Below are 21,063 nucleotides of genomic sequence, written 5' to 3'. Positions count from 1 at the left end.
GCGTGCGTCTTGCGCCGGCCGAGCATGCGGCCTGGAAGGAGGGGAGGGGGGTGTGATGAGGATGCGGATGCCATGGCAACAGGCCGATTAGATCCAGACCTATATGCACGTTTATTAATTCAATATGTCGTCTGCATGCGATGCGCGCCTCCGTGGACGTGCCAGCTCGACCTCCAAGTGGAGTCGGGAGCGGGAAGTGGATTTCCAGCTCTAAACTGAAGTCCAGCGGCTCTCGGATCAGTCGAGCAGCCACCTTAAACGCTCAACAAGTTGTTCTATATTTGAATTTTGAATCCAGCAGCGCGCCGTTTCCCCTCCGATAAGCTCGTAACACAGCCTTTGTGTTCCCGTCCTCGGTGCCATCGAGGCGGGTCGACCAGCGCCGTGATAGTCTGACACAATGTCATTGAAAGTGGGCAGACGTGGGAATGGATGGCAGCGGCTGAGAGAACGGAAGATATCGGCTCTGAGCAGCTGACCAGGTTCATTCCGGCATCAGTTTTAGGAAACAGTCGTGTTGGAGAGCCGGTCGCCTCTCGCTGTCTGAGCGCTCCACGTAGCGGACACGCAACATTTCGGCGCGCCTTCCGTCACGATGAGTGTTTTTCCGCTCGGATACTGAAGATGACAGCGTGCCGCGGATTGAGTGAAATCATGGGCTAGATTTGGGCTCATTTGACTTGTTTCTCGTGTCTGGTGCGTTCACGTTGGTGTGTATTTTGTGTGCGTGTTTCTGGTGTGCGTGTCAGAATGAATCAGTGCGCCTTGGAGCATGAGCGCCCTTGTGTGCTTATTGTGTGCGTCTCTTGTGTCCATTAACAACCCATCCCTCCTCACAGAGGAGCAAGTGTCCTTGCCATATATCCGCGGATGAAGGTTCGTCTCTGACATAATTATTTTAAAAACAATTGGCCAAATTGGGTGAGCAGCCCGGGCATATAGGCTACACGGACACCGACGGCCAATGAGCGGCGAGCTCCGTTATCTACAAAACACCAGGAATCCGGTGCCAACATGACCGGCGTCGGAGCGTTGAGGGCGGCTGTGGCGAGGAGAGGGAGGGCCTCGGAGGGAGAGAAACGTTTCAAGGACGAGGAAGGAGGAAAGATACAGAAACATCTGTGAGGACAGAAGAGACTGCAAGAAAGGAGGGAAAGTGAAGCTGCTGGCGTCACTGACAGGGTGGAGGCTTTCATGTCTGGATGGGGCTGTTTCCAAGGGCACTGAGGTAAGCATGGCCACATCAGCCCAGAGAGAGCGGAGGTGTGAGCTGCCGGCTCCAGGACAATGACTGGAGATACACACACCACTTTTCTTTAGCTTCTTCAATTTAACATTCACTGACATTGACATTTAATGTGATTGAGGCAGGTCGACTACACTAAACCGTAGTTTTCCTGAGGGGTCCAGGTTCCTCCTCCTCCCTGAGTTGGGATGGATGGGGTGGCTGGAGTGGTGGGTACCCCCAGCAGCAGCGGGGGGTCTGGGGGTGACAGTCTCCCCAGGCGTAATGGAGGGGACTCCAAGCGGCGCAGTAAAGGCAGCCTGCCCTCTCCGGGTTACCGGCTGTCCCAGGCCTCACTGGAAGGGGAGAGGGGCTCCTTCGGGGCGGACAGCACCTCCTCTGGTGGACGCGGCCGGCGCCTCTCCATCTTGAGCTCCTCCACCAGGGACGGCCTTCCCTTCCGCGCGGCAGGCACCCCGACCACCCCGGTGCCCCTGCCCCCCCTGCCCTCCTCCTCTGCCACAGCCCATCCTCCCCCACGCTCAGTGGGATTTGCACGCGCCGCCCTGCCCTCCACCTCCTCCACCGGGACCGGAGTGATGGTGGTGGCCACCGGCCCAGAGACCACCACCACCACGGCCTGCAACAGTACCGCGGCCGGGACCCCCGAGTTGATGGCTCAGTGTGGACTGGGTGGGTTTGGCATGGGGCTGGACGGGGAGGACTACAGCACCTCCAACCAGAGCACCTTCATCCAGAGACAGTTTGGAGCCATGCTCCAGCCGGGGGTCAACAAGTTCAGCCTGCGCATGTTCGGATCCCACAAGGCCGTGGCCCTGGAGCAGGAAAGGCTGAAATCAGCGGGGTCTTGGATCATACACCCATACAGTGACTTCAGGTATGGACACACACACACACACACACACACACACACACACACACACACACACACACACACACTCACAGCCTCCATTTGAGCTACACTGATGGTGGTTTGTAAAATAAGTGCCACTTGTATAAACATGGATAAAGTTGCTCACTTTATCAGCACACCTGAAGCATAATGATAGACACTTAAACAGAGGGAGGAAAGGAAAAGGCAAACAATGTACATTCAACAGCCTGTGCTGTTAACTAGGAGGAGAGAGGGACTCGCAGCAGGCTGAATGTATATTCGTGTCTAGGAAGTGATGGTTGTAGGAGCGGCAAAAGATGCAGAATCCCCAGAGGGAAGGTGGTAAAGAGACAGAGTCTGTGTGAAAGATTAAAATGGACAATAAAAACGGAGGTAGTGGATGTAAAAGTCTCCGGGGACACGATGGAGGCAGGGAGAGGTGTTTATGGAAAGTGTCCCAGTGACGGGGCCTCTAGTGTAGCTGTGGCAGGTCTCCATTTATAAACTAGTGATTGTTTGGAGCCCGTTGTTTTCAGAATAAATAGTTTCACAGTTCGAGTAAAGGTGAGAAAATGCAAATTAGGAGGACACATTTAGCCAAGATGTGTTTGGTTGATCAGGGATCAGCCAGACATGTCAATCAGGGGAAATGTTAAGTATGTTTTCTTTGAACAGTGGATGAACCCAGCACAGTGCGAGGGGTTGGGAGGGGGGTTCTGTGAATGTCTGCGAGCCTTGAACACAGAAGGCCCAAATCACCGGACCCTCACATTTTAACACAGCGTAGTATTTACAGACCGACATGTCAGGCATCCACGGACCTGCTGGTCGTTGGCTGTTAAATACTTTGCATAAATGCACTATGTGTAGGTGGACAGCAGAGGGAGAGCCAATCTCCAGACAGGCTGCCGAAACAATGGATGACTTGATCCCCAAGGCTCCTGGCCCACTTTTGTCTCATCAGCCACACATAGACTGAGTCGCTTTTCTATTGTCTGTCAATTTGATGATCACTCACCGGTGCTGCTTATGAGTCGGCTCACAGGAGGAACGGGGAATGAGGTCAGCGAGGAACGGAGGGGAGGATGGATTGATGCCCCTCCTGGACTTATTGATATCCAATGTGAGATATCTAAAGATCTTAATAGTCCTAATTAACCCGTCGTAGAATCACAATTGAATTTTAATCAAATATGTATGACTTCCTAAATTATGCAAGTTGAGTATACTTTATGCATAATTCAGTCATCTCAACTTTTCAGTTAAGTACACGTCTCCTGGAGCCACGTCTGAAGAGGAACTTTGTGAGGCCGAAGTGAGCGAGACGCAAAGACGGATTACTTCTAAAGCCCCTTTATTGTGTTTTTGTCCAGCTATTGACCTTGAGCACAAGAGCCTGTGGTGCATGTGCAGAAATATCTATGCTTGTGTGTGTGTGCGTGTGGTTTGTCATTATTGAGTGTGCCGATAAGCTCTCACAGCCTTCACCTCATTAAGAAAAGACGTGTCGCCGCTGCACCTATAAGAATACTTAATTAGAGGCAGAAGAGGACTATTCATAACACCGAGGGAGAGGCGAGAGGTGAAAACAGAAAGAGAGTTTTTCTATCACCACGGGCGACTCGTGTCTGAGAGAGGGTCTGTGGCCCTGCACGTATAGTAACAGGGATTTATTGCATAATAGCCGGATGCTGTTGTGCTTGTTTGTCTGGCAGGATGATGGGTGGAAACTTGTTCAGAACTGACATCTGGCCAGTCGCTTGCAGGGAACCAATCAGAGGCCGCTCAGGAGACACTTGGCCTCAATTACAGTAGAGTTAGTGTTTGGTTTGACAACAGCTGAGCAGGTAGATGCAGGTCAGTTCTCCGCCGGCACCTGTTCGTGTTCAAGGAGGAATACTGATGAGGCCGTGGAGAGCAGCTCCTGATTGCATTTTCAATTCCTTTCTGCATGCGTGAGAGATAGTTTGCACATGCACGTGCGTGTGCGTGCACGTGTGCACAGTGTTGCATCAGCCCTGCTTTGCCAGGTTTTGTCAGTCAACGTGACAAACCTTCATATCATGTTCTGATGTCTTGTCTTCTCTGTTCGGCTGGTCTCGTTTGTTCGGTCTCACATCTCAGTGACAACAGTGAAATCTGGTACACAGAGGCTGACTCGTGTGCAGTGACGGGAACATTGTCATCTATTAGGTTACCCAGGTTTGGTTCAATTAACCCTAATTTAAATGATATTTAATAATCTGCGTGTGTGTTTATAGACAGGGAGGAAGGCATCATATAGCACAATGTGCTATATGGAGCAGTGGAGGTGAGTTGCTTCAGTAGAGGGGAAATGAATGTGAAAGTACTCAGTTACAAGTAAAATAGTCTTTAAACAGGTATCTAAAACCAAGGGGCTCCACCCACACCGCCGTTGTGTCAGTCAATAAGATTGTTTCTCTTAAACTACACATTATCTAGTCACTATTGCAGCCAAATAAATGTAGTGACGAAAATATTTTCTTCTGAAATGTAAGAAGGTAGAATTAGAAGGAAGCATAAAATTGATATACAAGTGAGTACAATACAAGTAAGTGGAGTACAAGTACCTCAAAACTTTCGTTCAGCACTTGAGTAAATGTATAAAGTTACTTGAAGTTGACATATTATAATCCTTGCAACCATCCAAAAACCCGAAGGTATTTTGATTTGAAATGGAAAATAGCTGTTGATGAATTCTCTTAGTGTTATACAAAAGCTAAAGAATGTTTTGCCTCAAGGAGCTCAGCCAGTCCATGACCTCCATCAGAACATTAACTACCAAACTGTGTTTTGAATAATATCTTCAGTATGAATAGAACTGACGGATATAAACAACCATTGTAATATGGTTTGATTTATAGACTTGTTCCATGTAATCAGAGTTAATAAAGTGTGTCCTCAAGGTCGGGAATAAATCTCCGTCCCCAGCCGCCGCTGCGTCTGTGTGGATGTAAATAATCCCTGCATTCACTGCCGGTGATTACCAAGTGAGACGTCTGTCAATTTAAGTGGAAAAAAGTCAGGGAGAAGTAGTATGACTGATGACTCATACTTAATCTCCATCAGTCCAGCGGCGGCATCGCACCACATGAGCTTGTGTTACTAAATTAGAGCTCGGCAGCCATCGACCACGGAGCTGGAGTGTATTTCTCCCAGAAGGAGGGCGAGTGTGTAGCAAGCAAATGTGATAGGGGTTAAGGTGACGGATGAAGGGATCGGGAGGAAAAAGACAGAAAGACGACAGGCATCATCTCCAGATCATTTTTATGATGGAGCTGCGTCATCTAGTAATACCCTCCAGCATGAAATACAGATTGATGAAGCCTCCCAAGGTTACTGATTGTTTGCCTCTCTTTGTCCCTCTATCTCTGTTCAGTTCAGTTCTGCTTTTTTTGGCATGAGAGATACAGGATGTGCTCAATGTTGCCGAATCATTTCCAAAGGATGAAGTTGTCGTAAGGGAAAGCTTCATGTTTACCACTCCTGCACTTGGAACCAGGAAGTCACTTCCTAGTGTCTTGATGATCCCTAAGTTGAAGGACACCTCTGCCTCCGGGGATGTATAAGGGAGACGATCCTGTATGTAGGACAGATGTAACATGAACATACATGTGAGGAAATGAGATCTAAAAGGATCCAACTGTGGCTCAAGAAATCCTCTTTAAAGGTCTATAAAATAACCTGATTCAGATGAGGTCCACATGAAAGGCATCTGCACAGACACAGTGACTAGGGCAGGGATCAGCCACCAACCCTCCGAACATTGGCCAACCCATTCTACCACCTGAGCCAAGCTAAGGCCTGCTTAATCAGTGACTTCTTTTAAATCACTTCTTAAAACACACTTTTTTAGATTTTGCTTTCATGTGATGTCACCCGTTTTAACTTTTGATTTATTTTATTTATTGATTTATATTTGTATTGTCTCTTTTATTCTGCTGCTAAAAGCACTTTGTAAACTGTTGTTTTTAAAGGTGCTTATAAATAAAGTTATTATTATTATATCTCAGGCACTGCTGCATAAATCTGATTTTTATGTTCACAGAGAGTCAAATGCATTTTCTTCTCCAGTCTGAAAACCAATCAAAACCGATTTAATGGCATGAATGTAGAGGTTCCACTCTTGATTCAGTATTTATGGAATACAACAGGCATTTTTCAAAGCAGGCACTTTATGTGCATTCCAGTACCTAAACTACTATACTATTTAGTACGCCAGATCTAGTAGTATGTCAAATGCAGCTAGTGAGCTAGTGTTAAACAGCTTGTCAAATCCAAAATCAAAGTATAGGATCAATCTTATGAAGTCAAACATTTTCATTGTCTGCTCTGTTACATAATCAATAATTGTGGAGCGCACATTGTTTGTTTTTCCCATCTGGCTCACCCTTGTGTACACTGTGCACAAAGTCATCCATGTAACCCCAACATCGGGTGTTGTTCTTTGCCATTTTTGAGGAACTGTTAGAAATGATTATTCATATTCAAACAAACTGCTATCCAATAGCAGTATAATAATAAACCTGCTTTCATTTGATTGATTAGATTGATGGCTCGCCGGGCCTCACACACATCACACACATATACTTCAGCAGGAGGACTATTTTCTGTCTTCATTTAGTTGTCTCAACCAGGAAAGAAAGACTAGAAAATGTATTATTACTACGTGCAAATACTGTGCAAATATCACCAAAACTGTCTTTATGAAATGCTCCACCATACAGTTGTGTTGAATATAACTAAAGTCATTTTACTTCACTAGAATCATCTCAGGAGGGAGACAGTGAGGAATGTGCCAATCACACAATCATGACATCAAGTGATGGTTTTGCCCCAAAAAAGTCCATCAAGGGCTCAAGAAGTTAAAACATCGACAAATACTCTTTGGAAACAGCCAATCTTTGCTCATTTTGGTTGAGAGATAACCAATGCATCACTTTAACTCCCACAGTTATGACACAGACATCATGAATCTGTGGAGTGATATTATAATAATATCACTATAATATAATAATAATAATAATAATAATAATAATAATAATAATAATAATAATAATAATAATAATAATAATAATAATAATAATAATAATAATAATAATAATTAAACTTCACATCTAAAAACAGTTTTTTCCTCCCATATTCTTTCTGGAGCTTTCTGACCACCACCCACCATTAATTGAAACATTTCCAGCAGGGAACAGTGCCTCCATTTTCCTTTGCACAGTGCATCGTGGGAGACGTTTCATTTTGTCACTTTTTTAAGTGTGAACACAAGAACAATAATAAAATAAGATAAAAAGCCAGAAGAAAACAAACATGTTGGTGATGCTTCTTTCTCTGTGTAGATTCTACTGGGACCTGTTGATGTTAATGCTGATGATGGGGAACCTAATCATCCTGCCAGTGGGCATCACTTTCTTCAGAGATGAGAACACGCCCTCCTGGATCATCTTCAACGTGGTCTCTGACACGCTCTTCATGGTCGACTTGGTTCTCAACTTCAGGACCGGCATCATCAAGGAAGACAACACTGAGATACTGCTGGACCCCAGGTCAGTAGAAGCATCGATGGTCCAGACTATCGATACAGCAGCACTGTCGCCGCTGACTCAGCGTTGCTATTCTGGGCTTCTGCTGGGTTTTTGTGAGAAGGTGATGTGCAGCCGGGGGCAGAGCTCTGTTCACGTTCCTGTTCCTGTTGAATATTGATGAGTGGCTTTATGGCCGTCCATGGTGGAAGGAACTGCGTCAACAAAACTTGATTACCAAATTACAAATGTCACTGGTGTTTCGATCCTTCTCCAACTCAGGGCGATCCGCCAGAAGTACCTAAAGAACTGGTTCCTGGTGGACTTTGTGTCGTCCATCCCCGTGGACTACATCTTCCTGATGGTTGACAGTCTCGACTCCGAGGTCTACAGGACGGCCAGGGCGCTGCGCATCGTCCGCTTCACCAAAATCCTGAGTCTGCTTCGACTGCTCCGCCTGTCCAGACTCATCCGCTACATCCACCAGTGGGAGGAGGTGAGGAGCTGTGGCTGGAAACAAAAGGGGGAGAGTTATTTATTTATTAACTTACGAAATATGATGTTTTAAGGGTTGTTTTTTAAGTTTTTTCAAGTGTTTAAGTGTTTTGGAACAAAATAAACAAAATCCCTTTTATTCACCGCACTTGTATACTTATTTTGCTCCTCGTCTTTCCCTCTGCTGCTCTTCCTCAGATCTTCCATATGACCTATGACCTTGCTAGTGCCATGGTGAGGATAGTTAATCTGATCGGTATGATGCTGCTGCTGTGCCACTGGGACGGCTGTCTCCAGTTCCTGGTCCCCATGCTGCAGGACTTCCCTCCTGACTGCTGGGTTTCCAAGAACCTGATGGTGGTGAGTCTTTAACCAGCTGTGTTGTGTGCATGTGCGTGACAATATTTTTCAATATGTTGCAGTGATTTTATTAAGTCAAGAACAAAAAAAAAGGACCCGACCTCGAGTTCTAGTCGAATACAAAGTACAATGTGCTATTGGGCTTGTTTGATCAGTGTGCACAATATTTATTTATTAGATTAATGCAAATCACACTTTCAGAGAGCAGCTTGCTGTCTGCTTATCTGTCTGTTTGCTCCTTATCTGAGTTGATTGGCTCATGCAGCAACAGGTCCAGTTGGAATGAGATTATTAATAATCATCATCACAAAAAACAAAAAGACTTTCCAAGTAAAAACCTCAGCGGAGATCATGTGAAGGTGTGAGCGAAGGCCTAGGAGACCTGCTGGAGATTTCATCTCCGTGCATGCAGGCAGGCGGACATGGACACCCATCAACACACAGCTGTATGAATAGCTGACTCATGTTTCAGTGGTTGCCTGGGTGATGGTTGCTAAGCAGGCTGATGCTGGGATTTTCCCCAGAGAAAGTCCCATCATCCGTTAGACTATTAACATCTCAGTATAATTGGACTCAACTTTAATCAGAAGTGCACACACACACACACACACACGCACACACACACACGCACACACACACACACACACACACACACACACACACACACACACACACACAGAGGCTGGCCTCTATGGGCTTTAGACATTTATCTAATAATGCAGGGTGGCTGCGTTTTTTCATTTTTGTTTTATTTTAAGCGTTCTGCTTTGTATTGAACAAAGTGGATTTTGACAGTTTAATTGCTCTGTTGTTACATGTTATGATCTCAGCTGTATTGTCTGTCGTGGTGTGGCTGAGCTCTTCTGAGAGGAAAAAAAGCTCCTATAACATAACTAAAATAAGAACGCTTTGATATGGCAGCGCCTTGGTAATTAACACTTCTTTTTTACTCCTCCTGTCGCCCTCTCTGTCTGCCTCCCACTCCCAGAATGACACATGGGGCGTGCAGTACTCCTATGCTCTGTTCAAAGCCATGAGCCACATGTTGTGTATCGGGTACGGCGCCCAGGCTCCAGAAGGGATGACGGACGTGTGGCTCACCATGCTCAGCATGATCGTAGGCGCCACCTGCTACGCCATGTTCATTGGCCACGCCACCGCTCTCATCCAGTCACTGGACTCCTCACGGCGACAGTACCAGGAAAAGGTGAAATGGGATAACTCGTCCATTTGTGAATGCATCCATCCCTCCTGCTGTACTTTGTATAGTTTAGCCATTAAGCTTCAGTGATAATGTTCATGGTCAATGAAGCATTGGGATGTTGTCTTTTCTCTTTTAGTCCATACAACTCTATCATAGTCATAGGAGTTCTCCCAGGTTTACATCAAATTCAAATTTCTTGTTTTTTACAGCCAGCTGTCCAAAGACATGCTCAATGTACAATGATATAAAACAGAGGATCTTTTATTTGCAAAGTTGGATACAGTGAATGTTTTTTTGCTTGATAAAGGACTTAAATGATAACCATAATGTTACAAACCTTATTTGCTGAATGTTATTGAATTATTTTCTTTCTGAAAAGACGAATCTGACTCTGGGTCTCAAGGTGACTAATGGAATAGAAGACAACATAATTCTTCTTTTTTCCTGACCACTCTCAATTCACAAATCACACCAAACTCCATCTAGTCAGGCTCCAACTAATGCTTTAGTATTATACGTGGAGATGTGAAGGAGTGAACATGGGGGTGATTTCAGATGCCATAGACATAATGTCACCCGTCACACAGAGAAGTTCTCAGCAGCACTTTTATACCAATATGTTGAACAGTAGACTTATCAATGTTCCGGTTCTCTTTTCTTTGAGAGGTAATGTCTTTATCACAGTTTCCTGACCTGTGCATGCTTGCATTTGTGTGTTATTGCAGTACAAACAGGTGGAGCAGTACATGTCCTTCCATAAGCTTCCTGCAGACGTCCGGCAGAAGATCCACGAGTACTACGAGCACCGCTTCCAGGGGAAGATGTTTGATGAGGAGAACATCCTGGGAGAACTCAGCGAGCCCCTCAAAGAGGTGATCATTCACAAAACACCCACGCATCTAGACGTCCGGATCCCAAATGCTCTGTCCGCCATCAAATCTCTCTTCCTTCCTTCCCCTCTTCCTCTCTTCTTCCTCTTTGTCCAGGAGATAGTCAGCTTTAATTGCCGCAGCCTGGTGGCTAACATGCCGCTGTTCGCCAACGCTGATCCCAACTTTGTGACGGCCGTGCTGACCAAGCTCCGCTTTGAAGTGTTCCAGCCTTCAGACTTCATCATCCGCGAGGGCACAGTCGGACGGAAGATGTACTTCATCCAGCATGGGCGAGTCGGTGTGCTGACCCGCGGCAACAAGGAGACCAAGCTGAGCGATGGCTCTTACTTTGGAGGTGACTCCACGCAGAGTTTTGAACTTGTGTAGGAAGTAGGAAGACTTGAAGATGCAGGCGATGGTGCTTCATGTATATACTTACTTCATCATCCTCTCTGCCTATTCCTTTTGTCAGAGATCTGTTTGCTGACGCATGGACGGAGGACAGCCAGCGTCCGTGCAGATACGTACTGTCGCCTGTACTCTCTCAGTGTGGACAACTTTAACGAGGTGTTGGAGGAGCATCCGATGATGCGGCGTGCCTTCGAAACCGTCGCTGTTGACAGATTGGACCGCATAGGTAAAGTGTGGATGTCTGCTTGGCTCATACGTTTCTCTCAACATCTTATCTATGCAGGAGCTTTCTATTTTTCCATTCAGATTAATTCTGTAATGACCTTGCCCAATGATGGAATTATTCCATCCACTTCTATTTCTTATGTGTTTTGCCCTGAGCTGAAAGGTCAAATCTCATCTTTTAAAAATAATAAGCTGAAATAATATAAACGATGAGCAATGTTCCCGGTGAAGAGAACAGAAAAACCTTGAGGCCAAAACTCAGATGTTTGCAATGTGTTCAGTAAACAACTATGCCTGCTAGACATTCAAACTTTCACACCTTCCATTTCTGGAACTTATTTCACACTTAATATCTCAGAAAATGAATAATAATTGAATGAATAATCCCCTCTACAGGCAGAAAGAACTCCATGCTCCTGCGGAAGTCATCCCAGGCTGGCTCTCTGGGGGGCAGCATGGGTCGTGGTGGGGGCCGGGGTGGAGGGGGTCCAGGAGCCGGAGGAGGCCTGGCAACAGGCACTCTGGGTTCCTGTGACAGCATGCTGGTGCAGCAGATTGTCAAACACGATAGCATGCCGGCCATGCAGGATGCTATTGCGGCTGCTGCTGCAGGAAGAAGCGGAGTCATAGGAGGAAGTGGCACAGTGTCTCCTCGGCCACGCCCGGTCATCTGGGCGCCGCTGGTCCACGCCCCACTGCAGACGGCCGCGGCCACCAGTAATGTAGCCATCGCCCTCATGCACCAGCAGCAGCAACAGCAGCAGCAGCTACAACAGTTGCAGCAGCAGCATGCACTTGGAGGTGCTTTCTTCCTGCCCTCCCCTCTTGTCTCTCCCTCTCCCTCCTCCTCTTTCCCTCTGTCTCCCCCTCGTCCTCCCGTGTTGCAGCCCCTTCGTCCCTCTGTGAGCTCTCTCATCGGCATGATGACGATGGGAGGCATGGGAGGCATGGGAGGGATGGGAGGGATGGGTGGGATGGGTGGTCTGTCCCCAAGAGGATTTCCTGCCTCTCCCTCAACCATGGGCCCTCCTGGTGTGTTGCCATCACCCCCTATTGCCAAAACTCCATCCACACCAGCCTCCTCTGTCCCAACTTCTGTCCAACAAGGAAGGACTCTTCATTACAGCGTCCGCCTCCAGGCTGATCATCCCTCAATGATTGCTGGATCACTAGGAACCCCAACCGGTGGAGGGCCACAAACTCCACCCCTCCACAAGATACCTGCCACCAACCCCCCTGCTGCTTGCGGTGCCCCGTCAGATGGCAGCACTGTGACCGGCCAGCAGGGAGCAAAAGAAGCTCTGTTACGTCATGGAGGAAACAGCTCTCAGGGTCTGCCAGCACTGGGCAGACTTACCCAGGAGGCCAGGCTGCTGTCGGCCTCACAGCCCACTCTGCCTCACCGCTCTTGGGCTGGAGTGCAGCCTCACCCGCCTCTCCACAGGAAGGCCTCTGGTGGTAATTTGCTGGCGGCTCCTTTCCTGGCAGGGCAGTTGGCCAGGGGAGGCAGTGCAGGTATACTGAGCACCAACGCTCCTGTGCAGCTGCTGAATAATACACCATTTCATGCACAAACACAAGCCACAGTTCCTATTCAGCCAGCGTTAGCACACAATCTGCCCACACAGTCTGCCCCTCACACTGCCTCTGTACCCACACCGACAGCTGCACACATGCCTTCTGCAGCTTCGTTGGCATCTTCCTCCCCTCCAAAGCAGACCCCACTCTCCTCTTCCACCCCTTCACCTTCACCCACCCCCTCGTCTCCTACGCCTATTCTCCCCCAGACACCTCGTCCTAAACCCATCCCAATGACCCCCTCTCATTCCTCCTCTCCTCCTCCCTGCTCGACCCCTCCTTCAGCAGGAACAAACCCGCTGTCGCTCTCATCAACTCCTCGTCCCAAACCAATTCCCCCACCCTCTCCCCGCTCTTCCTCTCCCTCCCCCTCTTCCACGCCGCCTCCATATTCTGTTTCTGCCCCTCTTCCAATACCTCAAACTTACGGGCCCAAGTCATCTTTTACCTCCTCGTCTCCCCCTTCCTCCTCAATCACCTCCATCCCACCACGTCCCCAGAGCCCCCGAGCCAAGGCATCCAACACACCTCCTTCTGCTTCTCCGTTGTCTGGCCCCAGTCCCGCACCAACCCCAGTCCCTTCTCCAATACCGACTCCCACTCAGGCAACCCGCACCCGCCCTTCTACTCCTGCACACACTCCGACACAAATCTTAACTCCTGTTACTCCTACCCAGACCCTTACCCCTACACCTTTCCCCTGTCCCAACCCTGTCATACCTGTTCCCCCCCTCAGTAAATCCCAGAGTCCGACCCCTTGTCTCCAGCCCTCCATCTGCAGCTCAGCCAAAGGCCCCACCTCTAGCCAGATCCCAAAACAGACCCCAACCCAAACTGTCACTCCTTCCCCAACACCAGCTAACACTAGCTCTCAGAGTAAAATCACTTTCTCAGTTCATCCTGTAAAGCAAATCCCTCCAGTCCTTACTCCAGGCCCCACTTCAGGGCCTGGCCATTCCACCAAACCAACGATATGCCGAAACCCAAACTCCACTAACCCCTCATCTCTCACTGCCACCTCTTCTTCCACCGCCATCTCTTCTAGTATACAATCTTCCTCTGCTCAACCCCCAAAACAAATGCCAACCACCACAGCTGCTTCTGCCCACTCAAAACTCAGTACACCCTCTGCCCCTGCCCAGACCTCTCAGGCATCCCCCACTACATCCACCCAGTCGGCACATGCAGCCACGCCTGCCAACCCCACCTCCCCCAAAGGTGGGAAAAAGGACCCTCAGCTGTCACTCGCCAGAAAGACTCCGAGGGACTAAGACACAAACTGCCCGCCGACATGTGAGACATTCTCATAGGATGTCGGTCTGCTGCTGTGGTGAGTACTCATCAGAGTTACGCCAGAGTGGTCACCAGACATCCCTGTGATGTGGCGAGGACAGGTACATCATGTTTGCATTCACTCTAGGATGTGATTGTCTTAGAACTTCAGGTGTTCGTGTGACTCTTTAACCAAGCCATCAATCGAGGAGCAAGACTTCATGGTTGGTGTGTCGAGTGGTTGGTGCAGGCAAACGTGAACCATCCAAATGTAAACATACATATCTGTGTTTGTGATTGTTGGAGCAAGCGGGGGAGCTGAAGTGGAAACAGTAAAATGGGATGAAAGCAATAGCTGGCGGGAAAAAATGTCTCCATTTTCTTGACAATGGAATCAGCAATACAAACAAATGAGACTCTCGTTATGTGACAGGAAATTACCATGACAATAATAACAAATGTGAGAAAAGAATAATCTTTCTGCTTGTTGGTTGATGTCAGTTTTCAAATGCGAGCAACAGAGCAGTCACTTCCTGGTTTCCAGCTCCAACTCCCTCTTGCCTCCCATTCTGCACCAAAGTGTAATATTTTCTCATCAGAATAACAATAATAATAAGAATATAGAGCTTTAAAAAATCTCTGTAAAAAAAAATCTCAGTCCACTGGTAGTTTTGTTGTCCCAGCTGTGTGTGGTGTTTAGTTTTTCTTGATAAAACATTTAAACCTATGTTCCCTCTGACGACTTCTGTAAATTGTGTTTCGTTTTTGTGCGTGTGACAGACAATACTGCTCTGCTGTGCATCGTGGCTCCCTTGTTTTAGTTCCCCTGGCTCCCGATGTGTAAATACGTGCCTCTCTGTCGTGTAAGCCTCTCTTGTCTTTCATCTCTCCTCTGTCTCGCTGCCTTTCATCTGATTTCACAGCCCTGGTCGCTAGCTGCTTCTTCGGTGCTCGCAGACTCTCTCGCCCTTCCTCTCAGTTTGCCCGACACTCCGCTCCGCGCGACCATCGGCCTCGTGTCCAAATGGCTCTTCCTTCTGTCGCCCGTGACGCTGTTTCGGCGCCATTTCCAGTGATGTTTGATGTTTTTCTGTGGGTAGCAACGAGACATTTCTGTCTTAACCCCTGATACCATGTTGCCTAGAAAATATATTAAAGGACCAAATGTTTTATTTTTTATTCATCACAGCTTTAGCTTTTGACCAGAAAAGGAAAAAAATGCTAATAATGCTATCACGATGATGATCTTGAGCTTGGTGTTTAAGGTGATGATGATGATGATGATCATGATGATGATGATGATGATGATGTTGATGATGATATTATTGACAACTATGATGGTTATGATGAAGGTGTATATCTGGATGTAAGAATAAAGCGGATTTAGATATCATGTTGTTGAGTGAGGCCTGAGCATTTTGTTTAGTTTGTTTCATTTCAGAGTGCTTCAACATTTTAGAGATTTAAAACTGACCTCTATAAGTAACCGTCCCCAAGGAACCGTTACAGACAAGACAAGCTGTTAAAGTAAAATAAAATACAGGCTTGGTTCGTGAGGAATCCACAAAACACACTATCAAAAGTTCTCATCAGGACTATTTCTTCAGCAAAAAGTTCCAATAAAAACAACAAGGTGGATCTTCGCGAGTCGAAGAATAAAGGAATCAGCATCGTAAACTCCCTGCAACAAAAACCTCCAGACATGACTAATATACACTATATTGCCAAAAGTATTGGCTCACCTGCCTTGACTTGCATATGAACTTAAGTGACATCCCATTCTTAATCCATAGGGTTTAATACGACGTCGGTCCACCCTTTGCAGCTATAACAGCTTCAACTCTTCTGGGAAGGCTCCACAAGGTTTAGGAGTGTGTTTATGGGACTTTTTGACCATTCTTCCAGAAGTGTATTTGTGAGGTCACACACTGATGTTGGAGGGAAGGCCTGGCTCTCAGTCTCCAATCTAATTCATCCCAAAGGTGTTCTATCGGGTTGAGGTCAGGACTCTGTGTAGGCCAGTCAAGTTCATCCACACCAAACTCTCTCCTCTATGTCTTTATGGACCTTGCTTCTTGCGTCATGTTGGAACAGGAAGGGGCCGTCCCCAAACTGTTCCACAAACTCACTCTTGGTATGCTAAAGCATTCAGAGTTCCTTTCACTGGAACTAAGGGGCCAAGCCCAGCTCCTGAAAAACAACGCTTTGTGCGTTGGCCAGTGTTTTAGTTTGGAGGACAAACGTTTACTATGAATTGTGACAAGCTAACTAGCCAAATTAGACACTTCTTCCAAAATGTTCAGAACCTCTAACTTAGAATGCTTTAAAATACACTCATCTCTCTAATAACTAGTAAATATAGCTGTCAAATACATGTATAACAAAAGCACAATAGCACAATATCCTCTTGGATTGAACTAGAAGTTGAAAAAAAAATATGAAACTCCTCAAAAGTCAGACTTAAAGGAAAACACCACCGCATTTCCATACTGAACTATGTTCTGCTCTGATCTTAGACGAGGTGATACATACCTCCCTCTCCTCTGTGCGTGCACTCAATGGCTCTTGCGCGCACTCCGCGCAGCGCTAATTTGCTAGCATGTAGCTTGTCCCAGTATATTCCTTAGGATCCAAAGGGGGGTGAAGTTAGAAGCGACCAAGCACTTCCACGTTGTCCCGGTTAAAATACGGTTACGTGAGTAGTTACACGACCCAAGTTTGGTTACACAAAATGAAACATGCCAATTTTTCTAAGCGGATAACAAGGATAACTATATAGTATGGCGGAATAACAACTGGAAGCACTTCGCCGTCGGCGCAGTAATATCATCACTCAAAACATGACGTGACTATATACCTTCTGCTTGTTTTCACAACCCTGTACGATGCACGTTATAACCATGATGTTTGATTGTTCACAAACTATCTTACTACAACCTGATGCTTCCTCAACTGTGCACAAACTACTACAGGTAGTGCAGGCGACGGCGTGCAGGTTACGTAGGTTCTATTGACGGAACTAAGAGGGGGAGCGGAGTGATGATATTACTGCGCCGACGTCGAAGTGCTTCCAGTTGTTATTCCGCCATACTATATAGTTATCCTTGTTATCCGCTTAGAAAAATTGGCATGTTTCATTTTGTGTAACCAAACTTGGCTCGTGTAACTACTCACGTAACCGTATTTAAATAGGGACAACGTGGAAGTGCTTGGTCGCTTCTAACTTCACCCACCTTTGGATCCTTAGGACAAGCTACATGCCAGCAAATTAGCGCTGCGCGGAGTGCGCGCAAGAGCCATTGAGTGCACGCACAGAGGAGAGGGAGGTATGTATCACCTCGTCTAAGATCAGAGCAGAACATATTTCAGTATGGAAATGTGGTGGTGTTTTCCTTTAATGCTTACATTCCAGTGCAGCCACTATTTGCTGTTTCTGTAATTGACTGGACTGATTCTCTCATTTGCATATTTTCATTTTGTTTACTGATCATCACTTGGACCCGACCCGCTGACTCAGAACATTTGGTTCCGTTTGTGACCTCAGAGGATTTTGGGACTGAAGATGGTTTGTTGTACTTCAACGCCGCCGTGTGGTGAAAGATTTCTTGTGTGAGCGATTAAGAACCGTTCACTCAGTCTCATCTCTGCTGAATCCGGATCCAGCGCTAATCCTGGACCTCTCAGTGGAGGGCAGACACACTCCCATTCCAAGGTTAAGCTTGTGAATGTGGGGACACTTAATTCTCTCCCCCTCTTGACTGGAACTCAATGAATCTCCGCCTTGGTGAGGGCAGATTACAGTCCCACTGATGCACCTGCCTCCCTGTTCCTTGCTCAATCTTTCTCTCCCTCACATGTATTTACCCCTCCTCTCTCATTAAAGGTCCCATATTATGAAAAACAGGTTTTCTCTGGTCTCTAAACCTATAAACTAGTCCTCCCTGAGCCTGTCAACTCCCAGGATGTGGAAAACAAGCGACTCCTGCATGGTCTCTGCAGCCCACCCACTGGTACAACGGTGCTCCTACAGGCTGTTCAGATTCAGCTCCCGTTGTTACGTAACGAAGGGAGTCATTTGCATCGGCTGAACTCCTTTGATGATAGGAGATATCCGAGAGCGCAGCCCGACAGTGGGGAGAGCTCAGCCCGACAGCGGGGAGAGCACAGCTCGACTTACTGGTTGTGGCGCTGGGTGATCCGGCTGGTTCTCCGTGCATAAATCCCGGTGCGGGTGAAGCTGGAGACAATCCTCCCTCTGTCTCGCCGCTCTGGTCTTCACTGCTGCCTCCGGTCGGACGGAACCCGGGGGCGCGTGTCCGCAAAGCTCCGTGCACAGCGGTCCGGGTCTGGTCTCTTGTTTTTTTTTTAATGACAATGTGCCGCTACGGTCCGTGTTAGCTTGTATGTGAGTGCTAACTACTTCACATGGGACTGCTTCAGTAACGAGGGTCAGTACAAAGCTGGCTTTGCCTCGACACTGACCCTCGTAAAAGTATCTGTCCACACAATACGGGCCCCAGCAACTTCACCTGAGACACATAGGCGAGCCATAGCCATACATCCACGTAAACATTGGTGCATGCTACCGCTAGCAAGCGGCATCGTCTCCATCTCTCTCCAAGTAGTAGTTGACAGACGGAGCTCATTAGCATTTAAAGGTGCAGGCACAGAAACGGCCGGTTCTCAGGAGAGCTCATTTGAGCAACTTTTAGACAGCTGAAATTCAGGACCACAGATGGGTTTGGGGCAATGCATAATGAAAACAGTGTTGTTGGACCTCTGACAGCTGTGTGGAAAAACAGTATAATATGAGATCTTTAATGTCCAAGGAGTTTTTAACAGCCCTTCAGCCCATGTAGGCGAGTTAAGAGGCATTGGCGTGTTGGATTTACACTTGTTATTATTTGCACATTGTTTGAATGGCCCTCATTTGTGAGAAAAAAATATGTTATATGTTTTTAGGAACACAATGTTCTATAAATGAGGCTATGAATAAACACATCTGCAATAGAATATAGATGGGAATGAAACTGGAAGGTTTGTGATAAGTACTACTAAAGGGGAGACTTTCAAACTCATTTTGAGAAAAAAGCCTATAAAGATATGTATTGTATTGTATTTGTTTGTAAATTCCCTTACATTTGGGAAGACACTAAATAGGTTAAACAAACAACAATTAACTAATAGATATCATCATGAAACTTCTCCAGTTGATTTCTCACATTGAGACAATTCTTTTTTCTATTACACATTTTCTGGAATGTTATGTTTAAATATACTAGAGGCATCATTAAATGCTAACTTTCGGTGAACTTTGGAGGAATCTAAAAACGTAAACAGACAAAGAGTAGTAAAAAAAAAACAAATGTGTATTTAATGTGTTTTCTTTCCACTAGTCTAAAACAGTGTTTGCCAGTGTCCAGTGGCGGTTCTACACGGGGGCCTACAGGGGCCAGTGCCCCTGTAAAAATGTCCCAGGCCCCCCCTGTGGCCCCCCCAGAGCTGACTGAATAAGCTGACTGAATGATAAAATGAAAATGAAATAAATTGATCAAGTTATTACGATTTTATGCGCTAGCGCCAAAAGCGGAACTAATGTGACTCAGCGCTCTACACGGAATAATTAGAGCGACGCACCCAAACACTGCCTTGCCGGATGCGAGATGAGAGTGAGAACGGCACTTTCCATTTTTTAATGTGCCCCTCTGATCAAACATTGGCCCCACCTTGGCCCCCCCAGTAAAATTTGTCTAGAACCGCCACTGCCAGTGTCTCCCGTCAAGGATCCAGGCTTGCTGGCTGCACCGTGACCACTAGATGGCGATGACACCTTAATAATCACCAAACAACTGGAAGAAGGAGCATCTTGCACAACAGCACTATTTACATATGTATGTGTCGTTACGGTAACACGAGAGAACAGGATGCACATTAACATGAAAGGAACTGTGAATGTGAAGAAGAGCAAAGCAGGAGAGGTTATGGATGGCAGACCAGTCTGGATTACCAGCATGAATAGAGGTGGTGGTGGGGGGTAAACAGCACTGTAATTGCTGCCTGTCTTTCTGCCTCTGAAACAGACTGCGAGGGAAGTCTTTACTCTGGGAACAAACAAAGACTGTCTGGGAGTTTCAGGCTCCGAGTGTTTACTCATATTTAGTCTGCAGTGTTACATTACACGGTTAGGACAGTTTGCACCTTTAATCTCATACAATCCTCGATGCTTTCACCCACAAACAGACTGGAAGAGTCTTTCCTTTCAAACACGTGCTCCTTGTCACAGGATGTTTCTGTTTTCACGTCATGAATAGGTTTTAGCTTGGGAGATGAAAATGTCCAAAATTTCACAATAACAGAGTTTAAAGAGTTTGTGTAGCAGCAGCATTTCTTGTATTTGTTGTTGATGTTGGGAACCCAAAGCTTTACTCCACACTAACATGGGCATCAGAAGTAACCTTTGACGTCTTTGCCTGGTAGCACTAACCGCAGAGCGAGCACAGATTTAAGGTTAGGGGGTGGTGATGGGTGGGCAAGAGCTCACCGCAAACTTATATATAGACTTCCTGCACCCTCAATTCAAAACCCACCATCACACACACACACACACACACACACACACACACACACACACACACACACACACACACACACACACACACACACACACTCCTGGAGCTGCAGCAGACGAGGATGAGATTGAAACGTTGAAAAGGCGAGGTGATTCCCAAACCCCAACCACTTCAAATAGGACGCATGTGCGTAAGTGTTCAAAGTCTGTTTTTTTCTTTTTTCTTTTGCAGTGAGATGAGGGCTGCTGCTGGTGTCTGTGCTTTTGTCACTTTCTCTCTCTGGAAAAAAAAAATCAACAGACGTCTGCGCTTTTCTCTTCAGCAGACTAGAGCCTGTATGTGTGTTTCTGTCTGTGATTCACTGCAAGTCATGAGAAAAAGTCCCTTAACTGCCCCTTCCCTCTG

General features: G+C 46.8%; 1 protein-coding gene across 1 annotated transcript; it reads left to right on the top strand.

Annotated features, from left to right (window-relative positions):
* The first annotated feature begins 1,412 nt into the window (after window positions 1–1,412).
* On the top strand, window positions 1,413–15,464 carry LOC311025117 (uncharacterized protein). The gene is given in 10 exon segments (XM_084027852.1): window positions 1,413–2,123; window positions 7,490–7,696; window positions 7,955–8,168; window positions 8,366–8,527; window positions 9,516–9,734; window positions 10,457–10,603; window positions 10,718–10,958; window positions 11,076–11,240; window positions 11,636–14,065; window positions 14,068–15,464. Coding segments are annotated over 10 exon segments (4,521 nt in total). The 5' UTR covers window positions 1,413–1,434; the 3' UTR covers window positions 14,115–15,464.
* The last annotated feature ends 5,599 nt before the right edge of the window (window positions 15,465–21,063 follow it).

Source organism: Eutrigla gurnardus (assembly GCF_963514095.1).
Source record: "Eutrigla gurnardus genome assembly, chromosome: 14".
Taxonomy (NCBI): Eukaryota; Metazoa; Chordata; class Actinopteri; order Perciformes; family Triglidae; genus Eutrigla; species Eutrigla gurnardus.
This window is presented reverse-complemented; position numbering and strand designations above follow the sequence as displayed.